Source organism: Triturus cristatus, chromosome 4_2, assembly GCF_964204655.1.
Source record: "Triturus cristatus chromosome 4_2, aTriCri1.1, whole genome shotgun sequence".
In the NCBI taxonomy this organism is placed as follows: domain Eukaryota; kingdom Metazoa; phylum Chordata; class Amphibia; order Caudata; family Salamandridae; genus Triturus; species Triturus cristatus.
Genome location: NC_140586.1, coordinates 697850121 through 697863694, shown reverse-complemented (window position 1 = coordinate 697863694; position 13574 = coordinate 697850121). Strand labels below are relative to the sequence as shown.

General features: G+C 43.5%; 1 protein-coding gene across 4 annotated transcripts in view; it reads right to left on the bottom strand.

The window, feature by feature from the left end:
- The window catches only part of USP24 (ubiquitin specific peptidase 24), a 2082369-nt gene that overhangs the window by 1822106 nt on the left and 246689 nt on the right, over window positions 1–13574 (bottom strand). For all 4 annotated transcript variants that reach the window (XM_085602520.1, XM_085602518.1, XM_085602517.1 and 1 more), the window contains exon 12: window positions 10654–10757. In XM_085602520.1, the coding sequence (XP_085458646.1) occupies window positions 10654–10757 (104 nt within the window). The remainder of the gene's footprint in view (window positions 1–10653; window positions 10758–13574) is intronic.

Below are 13574 nucleotides of genomic sequence, written 5' to 3'. Positions count from 1 at the left end.
GTTTTCGTGTGTGGCGAACAGGTCTATGTCTGGTTGACCCCATTTGTGGAAGAATGGGAGTAGGACTTGTGGGTGTAATTCTCATTCGTGGATTTGCTGTGTCTGTCGACTCAACAAATCGGCAATTTGGTTGTGAACCCCTGGAAGGTGTTCTGCAAGTAGGTAGATGTTTTGGGGAATTGCCCATCTCCAAATGCTCTGTGCTAGGTGTGAGAGCTGGAGAGAGTGTGTCCCCCCCCTGTTTTTGTATGTAATACATGGCTGTCATGTTGTCCGTCCGGATTAGGACAGCCTTGTTCTTTAGATGGGGTTGGAATGACGTCAACGCCAGGAACACTGCTAGAAGTTCTAGGTAATTGATATGGAGCAGTTTTTGTTGTGTGGTCCATTTGCCCTGAGTGGTGTGTCCTTGGAGATGGGCTCCCCACCCTGTAAGAGATGCGTCAGTTGTCAGCACTATCTTTGGAAGAGGCTCTAGGAACGTTCTCCCTTTGGACAGGTTTATGGTGTTCCACCAGGTTAGTGAGCGATGGGAGCGGCTGTCCACCAACACCAGATCGGAGAGTTGTCCGTGAGCCCGATTCCACTGACGTGCGAGACACTCTTGTAAGGGACGCATTTGAAGTCGTGCGTAAGGCACAATGAAGACGCATGAGGCCATCATGCCTAATAGTCGCATGAACACTCTGGCTGGAAGAGAGTGTTGGGGTTTGAATTTTAAGATGAGAGCTTGTATGTTGGCTATCCTGGTTGGGCTGGGGTAAGCTATGGCTTTGGAGGTATTTATGGTAGCTCCCAGATATTGATGTATGTGGGAGGGATGTCGTTGAGATTTGGGATAATTGATGGTAAATCCCAGGTTGTGTAAGATTTGGATAGTTTGGTGAGTATGTAGAACGCATTTGCTGAATGAATTGGCTTTTATGAGCCAATCGTCGAGATAAGGGAAGACATGAATTTGTTGTCTCCAGAGATGTGCTGCTACTACTGCTAGGCATTTTGTAAAGACTCTGGGCGCAGTAGTCACTCCGAATGGGAGGACAGTAAACAGATAGTGCTGTCCGTCCACCACAAATCTTAGGTACTTCCGGTGAGCAGGGTGCATGGGAATGTGAAAGTAGGCGTCCTTGAGGTCTAGTGTGGCAAGGAAATCGCCTTGTTGTAGTAGTGGGAGCACTTGCTGAAGAGTGATCATGTGGAAATGATCCGAGTGAATATACTGATTGAGTAGTCGGAGGTCGAGTATGGGTCTTAACGTCTCGTCCTTTTTGGGGATTAGGAAGTATAGAGAGTATACTCCTGTGCCCTGATGTTGGAGTGGAACTGGCTCTATTGCACATTTTTGAAGTAAGGAAAGAACTTCTTGCTTGAGGAGTGTAAGATGTTCTTGTGACATTGGATGATGTCTGGGGGGTATGTTGGGTGGGGTATTTGTGAGTGGTAGGCAGTAACCAAATTGGATAATTTGTCTTACCCACTTGTCTGTAGTAATGGAGTTCCAGACATTTAGGAATTGTGTGAGTCTTCCCCCGACTGGAGTGGAATGGTCTGGGGGGAGTGGAGGAAAGTCATTGTTTAGTGGTGGGGGAGGTACGAGTGTTGGCATTACTTCGACCTCTCCCTTAAGTATTGTTTCCCCTATATCCTCCTCGAAAATATCCTCTATTGGGGGATGTTTGCGTAGAGGTTTTGAAATTGGAGGAGCTGTCTGTTCCAGTATTTTTGGAGGCTCCTCTATAGAAGGAGCGTCGAAAGGAGCCATGTGTTTGTGGAGACTGTTAGCAGTCTCGGTATCCTTCTTCATTTTTTCTAATGCAGTATCTACTGCTGGCACAAATAACTGTTGTTGGTTGAATGGGTGATTTAATATTGTAGTTTGTACTTCTGGCTTAAAGCCTGAAATACGTAGCCATGCATGGCGTCTAAGAAGGACACTGGTGTTGATTGCCCCAGAGGCAGTGTCCGCAGCGTCTAGTGCACATTTAATTGATGCATTGGATATGAGCTTTCCTTCTTGGATGAGGTCATTGGCCTGGGACTTATACTGATCTGGTAAGTGTTGTAAAAGGCCTTCCAATTGATCATAATGAGCCCTGTCATAGCGTGCCAGCAGGGCTTGTGTGTTGGCAATACGCCAATGGTTAGCTGCTTGTGTTGCAACCCTTTTACCTGAGGCCTCTAATAACTTAGACTCTTTGTCTGTGGGCGGTGTGTCTCCGGTTGTTTGGGAGTTAGTCCGCTTCCTGGCATTGGAAACCAATAAAGAGTCTAAAGGGAGCTATCCTTTAATGTAAGCAGGGTCCTCTGGCGCAGGTCTATATTTCTTTTCAAATCTGGGGTTAAGTACCCTGGTGTGTACGGGGTCTTTAAAGACCTCTGGTGCATGCTTTATGACCCCTTTGATCATAGGTAAGATTTGAACTGTTTTTTGAGACTGTTCAAACGTGTCAAGCAAGAAATCTTCTTCAGGCGCATCTGAATGTAAGGTGACGCCATGATAAAGTGCTGCCCTGTGGATGAGTTGCCCAAACCCTAGGTGGTCATCGGGGGGTGAGGGCTGTGAAGGGTATGGAGTATTATCAGGAACATCAAGTGGTGCGTATGCCCAGTCGTCTAAAGGTACTGTGTCCAGATCTGTGAAAGGATCATTAGGATCATAAAGATCATCCGGATTACCCCCTCCCCCTAAGATATCATCATCATCCTGTGGAGGTGGTGTATGTGCAGGAGATGGTAGAGGTAAAGGAGGTGGAGAGAGGGGGGGTGGGGTAGGAGGTGGTACAGGAGAAGAAGGACAAATGGGTGAAGTGGCTGAGTCCTTTGTGTTTTTAGGAGCTGGAGAAGGTGTCGAGTCCAGCTTTCTCTTTTTAAATGACACAGCCGTGACATGTCCGGTTTTAGGATTAATATAAATTTTCCTTTGTGTGGGATCAGGGTGGAAAAGTTCATGATCCTCAGTAGTTGGCTTTGGTGTCGATTTTTTGGATTCCGATCTATGTTTTGGATGATCGGCAGTCTCTTTTCCAGCATGGCGCTTAGCTAGTTGTGCCGGTGCCGAAGATGGTTTCGGAGCCGAAGATGGTTTCGGAGCCGAAGATGGTTTCGGAGCCGAAACGGGATCTTTAAGCTTGGGAGCTTTCGATGCCGGCTTGGCAATGGGCCTTTGTGTTTGCTTCGGTGCCGAGAGGTCTTGCGTCTTCGGTGCCGAAGGTGGCGGGGGTATAGCAATATGTGGTTTACTCGGGCCCGAACCACTGGAAGGCTTGTATTTCTTCAGAGGCGGGCTGGAAGGCGGGGCTTCTGAAGATTGTTTTCGGTCTCGACTGGGGCCAGCTGGCGAAGACTTGACCGGTGCCTTTTTTGGAGGGGTGAGGGTAGGGGTCAAGGTACTCACGCGCTGCCCAGGAGTAATGGGGTTGTCTGAGTCCTCTGCTTCAGATATAATCTGGAGTTCCTCGGAATCTTCCTCCGGGACATCGGGGCCCTCGTCAAAGATGTCCTCTGGTTCTGGAGCTGGTCTGGCCATGATATGGCGTCGAGCTCTTCGATCCCGGATAGTTTTCTTGGATCTGAATGCGGCGCAGGCAGGACAGCTGGACTCGTCGTGTTCCGGCGAGAGGCACAGGTTGCAAACCTGGTGGTGGTCACTGTGCGGGAACTTTGCTCCACATTGGGGGCATTTTTTAAAAGGAGTCCTTTCCATGAGCCGTGTCCGGAACCGGTCCGATGAGTGGTCGATGTCGAGTGAAGTGTAAATTTCGCTTCGAGAAGCTGGTTTTTAAAGTTTTCATCCGGAGCGGAAAAGTTCATCCGAACCCAATGGCGGAAAAAAACAATCTGAGGATGGAGTGGATGCCCATGCGCACTGTTGTCCACAGGAGGAGTCACCTATCTCGTGACCAAACGGCTTCTTCCGAAGACGACCACAACCTGCAATCATCCGAGCCCAACACCAGATGACGATCTTATCCTAAGTGTGTAATCTGCAGCTCATATGCCTCGAACATACATTTTTTTAAAAATCCTACCTGAGGTCCTCAGCACGTCTGCGCCGCCTCGGGTCTGTCCGTTGGCGCCTACAGCCCCTCTCGGGCTCTCAGCCAATCCTGGCGCCAGGATTGGCTTAGGGCACGGTTACTGCTCGCCCGCCTGCCCATTAGGAGACCGAGGTTTGAGCCTTTGCTCAACCCTCGGTCTCCTAATGGGCATGCACCAGCCAGAGCAGACACTGGTGCGCATGACTGGGCACGGAGCGACAATTCGCTCACCTTCCCCAATCATGCGCACTTTTGCTGCTGCCTGTTGCCCCTGCCTGGTCAGTCTAACAATCATGTCAGTCAAATGATGCCGGACCGCCCACCCCCTTCAGACACCAACGCTGCGGGCGACGCTGCGGGGGGGGGGGGGGGGGGGAGGCTACGCCCCAACGCCCTAATGGACGCACCGCGCCTGCGGTTATCGTTTTATTTTGCTTATTACGTCATTGCCTGACCAAGATCAGCATTCTCCTAGGCTGGATTCCCCTCAATACCACGTGACTGTGTCACATTAAGAGGCTGGAATGGGCGTCTCAGTGGTCTAAAAGGAGCGAGGGTGGGCTCCCCATTGAGCCCGGTGATCGCACTGAGGCGTCTGACAGGACACACTTGGCTACATTTTACCACAGCATTCCCGTAGCCAGGGCTTTACCTGGGATGAAAGAACTGGAGGTCACAAAGGGGCGTGGCCGATGTAATTAATGGCGTGACTAAAAACATTATGCTAAAAATGTTGTTAGCATAGTGTTCCGCCCGACTGTTATTTTTGCTGCTTTTGTTATTGCCTCCAGATACATAATAAAACAAGCAACAATGCACCTAAAAGTTGGGACTATTGGCTTTGCCAACGGTTAATAGTTGCATAAAATAAATATCCAACGTGCAAACACAGCTCTGGCTTCGTTTTATATAATATTGAAAATGCTTTAGTTCGTGTGTGAGAGGTTATGGCGTATAGGTCTGTGCTACCGACTTTGGAGCTGTGGAAGGAGGCTCGAGTGTTCATTGGCTCAACATCCTGTGATTCTGGGCAAATGGCTTATTCTCCCCGTGCCTACCAAAAAATACTTTTTTTATATCCTTGTTGGAGCTCATGCAAAGCGCTTCGAGTTCGCGCAATATAGAACTGCAAAAAAAAAAAAAGTTACATGAAAAGCAAATAAAATGTTTGATGGAGAGCCCCAAAGGGACCCGTCTCAGCACCTGCTCTTCAGAGCTGTAGGTGCTGTGCACTGGCAGGACCCGGACAACTTAAATCCCTGCCCGTAGCTGTAGATAAAGAAGGATGCAATTACCCTGTAGAGCTCCGTTTAGCGTTTACTGATCCTAGGGGAATGAATTAACATGCGGCGTGGAAGGTCAGCACAGATCTTGGAAGCAGCAGTAATTGCATGAACCCATCGAGCTATTTTGCAGCAAGTACCCCCAGAGCCAAGCAGAGAAATGCAGTGATCAAAAGGATGCGCGCTTACACCCAGCTCTGCAGGGGACGGTGGAACAGCAATAAAAAACTCTGGACGGCTGCTTGAAGTGCTACCGATAATCAGGCACTAGACTGCCTGGCGAGGAATCACATACGTTTGCTTGGGGCTTCAAAATGTCTTGCAAATGCCTTCAGCCTGTTCCCTATCCTTTGCCATCCTTAATTCTTACAGCCTCTCTCCGTGTAGCGCGTTCCCACCACAATGGTCATTGCACTGTAGGACCCTGGATACTTGTCGTTAACACCGAGCCTCAGTTCGATTATCTGCCAAATTTAGAAGCGCTTAGAAATTAGGTAAACACCGTTGTTAGGCACTTGTTGAGCTGGGGAAGGAGGTTCGAGTGTTCGTTGGCTCAACATCCTGTGATTGTGGGCAAATGGCTTATTCTCCCCGTGCCTACCAAAAAATAAATGTATAAGTCCTTGTTGGAGCTCATGCAAAGCGCTTCAAGTTCACGAAGTCCACTCAACAGCCAGCGACAGACCAATGAGAGAGCTGACTGGCGCATGCTCCAGGCGTGAAGCCAGCGTGGATACAGCACGCTAGGTGCATGCTCTTTTACGGCTCCCGTGAAGACATTTCTTATCAGCTTGTTAAATAAACAAGCTGATAAGAAATGTCTTCACGACAGACGCAAAGCAGGCAAGCCAGTCCGGCTCGGAGAGAAAGGGAGTGAACAGAAAACCCTTATTTCAATTGACAGGCCACCGTTTACCATAAACGGTGACGACGGCCAATGGAAATGAGGGGCGGGGCTTAAAGCCCTCTTCTGAAAGTCCTCTCCTACAAAATCTCTCACGGAGGCACTACCCTGCAACGCACGCGAGACCTAAAAAGGGGAAAGGAGGGAAAGGGATAACACCTTGAACTATAGGCCAATTAGCCTGACTGAAAATTTACAGAAGGTTTTTTACAGGCAAATATTGGTGAGAGTTCATGATCGGATGTAGGAACCTAAGATCTTATCCCACCTCCAGGCTGCATTTAGGGAGAAGATAAGTACAATAGATCAAGTCTTCCGATTTGTATTACTGTTATGGAAAACTGTTGTTTTGAACTGAGAACATCTATATGCAGCATTCGTAGATCTAATAGCAGCTATTGATCTGGTTCCATAAGTCAACTTGTGGAAGGTCTTCAGGATATGAACATGTTAAGTAACCTACTCCAGATAATAAACCGCCTTTAAAAATGACAACTATGCCTAAATCAGGTAGCGGAGGAAAGGAGAGTTGACAAATCAGATAAAGACAGAGAGAGGGGTTCGACAAGACTGTGTACTCGCCCTAAACTTGCTCAACCTCTATATTAACAAGGTGATTAATTCCTTATACGATTGTAATAATAACTGCCAAAAACTGCCTGATCACAAACTTTCTGCACTGTCTTTCTGCAGATGACTTATCACAAACACCAATGGACTTACAACCTCTCATCAAAAAATGTGCCACCTCGTGTAATGATCTTGGTCTAGAAATAAACCCCAGTATGACCAAATATATGGTATTCAAACCACATCGGACATTCTGAGGAAAACTGGGATTGGGGGAAATCAAGCTGGAGAGAGTGTGACTTTGATTATCTAGGGGTCTGTTTGGCCAAGTCGCTATCTTGTTCTCAGCAGATTTCACAACGCCAGATGACTTTATAACAGAGATTCTGCCATAATAAAATTAAAAACATCTGTGTCCTATCAACCAGTAATACAAATATATTAAGCCAAAGGCCAAGGCGCTGCTTGGTATGGTGCAGATTGGTGAGATAAGAATAGCCTAACCAGTTTAGTAAAAACAGAAAAGCGGTTTATAACATCTGTGTTAAATATGTCAAGAAGAGCTTCTTTGACTCCTTATATCTTGACTTAGGGCTGAAGAACATAGCACGTTGCTGATCTGTGTCCCTTATTGTATTGGGTAAGATCATGGTTGAATAACTAGCTTGACCCCTATAGGAAGCCTTTTATGGAATTGAAAGCACTGGATAGTGTGTGTAAATTAGCTTGATTTAGATATGTAAAATCTTGGTTTTACCAACTGAACCTGAAGGAGATTGAGAAAGCTCCTGAAACTATCTCCATCTCCCAGAACTCAATATATTTTGTAAAATCAAGATATTGGTCTTGATATGTATGAAAAGTGGATTTTGGAATCATGAAAGGGTAGTTTGGTTGGGAAATTACTCGCAAACAACGGTACGTTGTTCTTTAAACCTTCCCAGAGAGGACAGAGCCTCGCAAAGCCAGAACTTTATTTATAGGCAAAATCCCTATCCTACATTTTAAATATGCTCTCCAAAGGACATGCAGAATTCCACCTATAGTTTTAGATATGTGTCTTATCTGCAAGAGTCAAACTGAAACAGAGACTCATTTGCTTTTCCTCTGTATATCATATCATTCTATCTGGAGAGAATGGATACTTCCAATCTGCCTTAATTTGGTTATAATACAATTGCATTCATCAGGATTTTAAAAACGGATAATGAATTCATTATTTTTGCTTTACTGACATTTTTATATTTGGTTGGCCGATAAGTTATCAGCCTACGTGGGCAGTCATAAGAAAAGTCTGATGCATATACTGATTCACCTAACTGGCCTTTGATTTTAATGTAGGCAATTTATAAATGATTTGCTTTATACTGATTTGTCTATATGGATTTTAAATTTTAATGAGATTGGATTTATATTTGTATTTGACCATGAGGTATACATTATTGCTAATCATATATGCTTTTGTTTAGCATGCATTTTTATATGGGGGGTTTCATTCAGATATAAACATTTACTACAACTACTGAATAACACTTTCATCCTTTAATCCCATGGTTATATCCCATTAACCCCTTCAGTGCCCCGCCCTTTCCCCCTCCTGTGCCGGGCGCTTCATTAGCGGGCGGGGTCCATGACGAGACTATCTCGTCATGGGCATAGAAGAGGGTAAGACTGGAGGCTCTTCTGAGGCATGGTAAGCCAACCTAAAAATGTAATGGAGTTAATGAAACAGGATGTTTGGATTGCTAAGAAAATTGACTAAAAAAAAAGGTTTTCAATATAATAAAGGAACAAAGTTTTCTGTCATTCTTAAAGGAAATGGTGTCCCTGCCGGCAAAACTGAAGGATCATTTATTTGGCTTTTCAGGTCAGGTCACTACAATGATTTTGGCGTTACCCCAATAAAGAACCAACAAATAAATACAGAAAAACAAAAATAATGCAGAAAATTAAAACTATGCTCAATGATTAAAATAGTAAAAACAAAACTAGTTAAAATGTCCAATCGCCACATAAATAAGATTATTTAGTTTGGAAAATTGATAGAGCACTACCATCTATAAACATATTATAGACTAACATAGCAATACAATATTAAATTCAAGCAATTACAATCTAATAAAATCAGCAAGTATATTACAATCAATGGCAATATAATTAGTGTTTTGTTCTTAACCATGATACTTAGCAAAGCAAAACATTAAAGCTAGGTAGTTTTTACTATGAGCATCTCAGCCTCCGTTTCTCTCCCAGTGAGAGAATGTGAAAAAATAGTATAAACATGCCGTTGTTTTAACTAGGTGTGAACACTAGATACATATTAAATACATATGATGGGTGTTCACAACCTATTTTAATGGGGAGTTCAGGTGACTCTTTGTTAGACATTAAGGGAGAGAGCTGGTAGTTAGCATCATTATTTTTTACACCTTTCTCATTTTCACATTTATTGGAGTTATGTCACTTTTTATTTTCTTGGCATGAAAGTGCCGATGATGACAAAGTGAGCACACAGGTGAGTACCTACCAGCAGCTCTGTGGTGGGTGCTTACCTGAGGCACTTTCTGACCCACCTCACATTTTCTCATATATTTCATGTTTAGTGTGCCAGTATCATCCTTAATTCTTATGAATATTGGGACATGGCTGTGGTTGAATGTTTTATTCAAATAAATGTACACACATGGGGGTTAGGACTAAAATAATATAAGCATAGCTTTACCACCCAGGAGGTACAGTTGATACACAGAAAACTAAGAATATAGACTTTTTCTTCGTGTTAATCGCAATCAGGCCTTTTTGTTGAGTAACTGTGTGAGTGGAGGGAGGCCTGGTTTTGTATCCCTCTGATCATCCTTATTTAAGAGTCACATTTACTCAGTGCCAAGCTATTTCATGAGAACAGTCCTCATCACAGGGATTTGGAAGGCCAGGTAAAAGTGTTTGTCAGTCATTAAAAGACACCAAGGGGCAGAAATTAGAAGGTACTATTAATAGCTTAGGGGAATGTAAAGTATGAAAACGAGAACTGCTAGATTTAGCCAGTTTTTAACAGGCTGTTTAATGGATGGGTTAGACAGTAAACCTAAAACGTAATTTTGCAAACAAGGAGATTGTAGGCCAAAGTCATCAGTGCCAGCACTTTCACATAAAACTAAATGAAAAGTATTCAACGGAAATTAGGTTTTCTAGGTAAAAAGTTTAAAAACATTATTTGTCATGCTATTCAGTCCCATAAAGTCTCTATCTCAGCATCATTTGCATTTTGATAGGTAAAGCTGGTGGTTATCTATACATTAGTGCATAGAAAAAAAAACATACAGACAATCAGATCTTCTAGTAGCTCTGTATACAGATTAAACTGTAATGACAGCAGGATTGCTCTGGGGTTCACAGTGGCATATGAAGGGCTTGGTGTTTTAAATCTTATTGTAAGGAAATTCTAAGTTGAGAATAGTGAATGAATTGTAAATAAAACATCAGTTTAGTGTAGGATGATGATGGGAAATGTATTTTAAACATGAAATGCAAGGCTAACCAGGAAAACAAGAATAAAGCAAACATTGCATCAAAAATAAAACTGTAAAGAAAACACATAAAAATCATCTGATGCAATGTCAAAAACTGGAATAGACATCCTGTCAACTGACCTCATCAATAAAATGTGGCTAAGTACTCTGCTAAAGATTCTAGTGCAAATTTAACAGTGTTTCAAGGAGGTGATACGCTGTAGAAAAAGCAATCCTTATCCATGCATGATTGGCTACTCTAAAGTTTGTGTACAGAGTACATGTGAGATGGAAAGATATATACAATTTTCGAAATATCAACATGCAAAGTAAAAATCAAAAAAACATACTTGTATTCTCCAAATTTTAGAAAGCTCATCTAAAGATAATTTACTGCCCAACAGTTCAATAATTCCTTTTATCCGATCACAGTATTGAGCTTGGTCTATGTTACCTATGGAAAAAGATAGAGAGGTAATTTCCTAACAAGATCTTTTAAAAAACAAATACAATCATGCAGTGCTCCAAGGTGAGCACAGGAGCAGGGGAATGGAGCTGAAGAGACATTACTAGAACAGCAACTTTTAACAAAGGACACTAAATAACCACGTTCAAATGTATGCACTTGGCTCTTAAGTAATCTAATTGTACTTTCATAAACGAAAGTCAGGAGAAGAAACGTTTTCCTTGTTTAAGAGCATAATAACTTCAACCTGAGGGCACTCGAGAAACATATATAAAAAATATAGAAACCAGAATCAAATAAAGAAATAGGAGTAAATAAACCTGAACACGAATAAAAGGAGAAAGAAAAAACACAACAAGTGAATGGCAAACAAGAATGGAATAGGAAATAAAACAAGCACAGGTAAAGTCAACAGGCGTGACCTGTCACTTAATCCTTCTCTAAATAATGGTATGCCTATCTGTGGTCAAGCGGATCAATGAATAACAGTATAATAAAATTTGAAGACGCACTATGGAGTAAACAGCTTTGTGCAATGAGTGGGTTCCTGCCCCAGAAATGGAGGATATGTTGAATCCTTTGGAGCAATGACTAGTCCAAGAGGTTCCATTGATCACTTAAATGTCAGCACTCACTAAAAGATGCTTAGTGAGGCGACATACCGTTGTAGTGTTATTTTTTAATGTTCTGCAACGGTTCAGCACAGTAAGAACTCATTGTCTGCCTGCAGCCCTGAGCTTGGTGCTAAACTTAACTGTTAAGGTACACCTACGATTCGCAAAGCCTGGTCGAGGAGAAGAGTTAAGAATGGGGAAACATGAGAAACAAAAAAATGACAAAAATATGAATGAGAGTAAATCAATTTAGAGGGGGAGTGAAAGGGAAAACGGGGATTGAAAAGACAACACAAGGAAAGCATAGAATAGGAGGAAGCAGGATGGACAGAATAAGCAATAAGTAGGAGACAGAGCTGCAGACCTAAAAGGACATAACTAGGAGGGAGAATGGCAAGACCATACACACGCTTCGCATCCCACCAAAAAGCACAACACTGAAAATTGAACTGCTGAGTTTCCAAGGGACCTAGAGAAAATACAAGACAAAATACTGGCAAACACAAGCCATGTCAAAGATATTACTCACAAGTGGTTTAACCAAGACTCTACACTTTTTTAGGGTTGTCCTCCTATTTGTTTCTACTTTAATTAAAGGCAAACCAAAACGGGGTGACGACAGGTGCTTAACACAGAAACAGAAGAAATGAGACAAGAACAGCAAGCAGTACTTATTGCAATTTGATTTCAGCCCCAGGGATGGTAGGGGGTGGGGTAGTGAGGCTCAGAAAGACTGTCACCTGTGGGCAGAAAGACCATTGCCCCCTTTTGGGAAGGGGGCATGACCCTATGCCACGGTGGACCATTACCACCCCCTTTATTGTTTTAATGTTAAATTCCTGGTGGCAAGTGGACTTTCTCACACCACCATCCACTGCTGGGGAGGGTGGGAGGTAATATTTGGTGAGGTAAAATAAAAAGGCAGGGCATAGCCATGCTGAAGGATTTGTACGACCCATCTGTCGGACGAAATGGATCATCAACCTGGGAGGAAATAATGGATCCTACCCCCTACTGGATAGGCACTAGGAGCAAACTAAAGCATTTTGGTGGCTGTTGCCACCAAACAAGTGAGACCCATTAAAGAACATACCGATGAAGGAGGCAAGTATATCACCAAAAAATCCTGTAGAGCCCATCCACATGTATCTACAAAGTACAACACTGGTGCCAACTCCTCTCCCCAGGCAATCAGTAGTATAGAAGCCAGTGTGGATAACATATTTTGTCTGTGTCTTATCTATCATGAATTGTCTGAACCAAAGGGGCCCTAAGGTCTTTCGGGCCCACTGGCAAGATCTCACTGGCCACGTGTATAGTGACCAAGAAAGGAAACAGTAGTAAGCAACCGCACTGCTAGACTGGCAAATGAAAACACACACTTGCCAAAAGACTCAATCCTCTCAGCCTCCCTACCAGGTGGAATAATGGGTATGAACTGGAATTCACTTTACTGATTGGCTCTTGGCGATCTTGAGTCTCTTACCACACATCCTACTCTAGAGAACCTTCTGGTTCAGGCCTCAGTCTGAGACACCAGGCCACCTACCTATTTACCTGTGGGCAGGAATAGAAATGAAATTAAGATTTGTAACGCACACTAATACCCAAGGGTGCCTAGGAGCGATGTCACTATTATATTGGCTAACCAGAAGGGGATGCTGGATTAATGCGCTTGGGCTAGGTTTTGAACAAACAAGTTTTAAAAAAAGTTTGTGGAACGCCAGAACATTGCTTTCCTTCTTAAGTGTCAGAGGGAGTGAGTTCCACAAGCTAGCATTGCCCGGCATGAAACCCCCCTGCCCCCTCCTTAATGAGGCAGTTTTAGCCCTAGGGATTACAAGATTGGAGGAGGCCGCTGACCGAAGCTGCCTCTCTGGGATGTACCACCTGAAACTCAGTGAAAGTAAATCGGGGCCAAGTCCATGTAACACTTTAAAGTGGATTGATTGATTGGCATCGCCTTTAATCGATTAGTTAAAATCATAAAAGTACAAGACAACATTTACATTCATAAACAAATACAAATGCAATAAATAACAATATTATGCTCATCATAAATACATTCATAACAATTATTTCATAACCCTCAAAGCTAAAGGCGATACAGAGGGACTTGAAATCGTTTCGTCCTTTAACGGGTAGCCAGTGCAAAATTGGGAGGGCATGAGCCAATGATTGATGTTTCGGG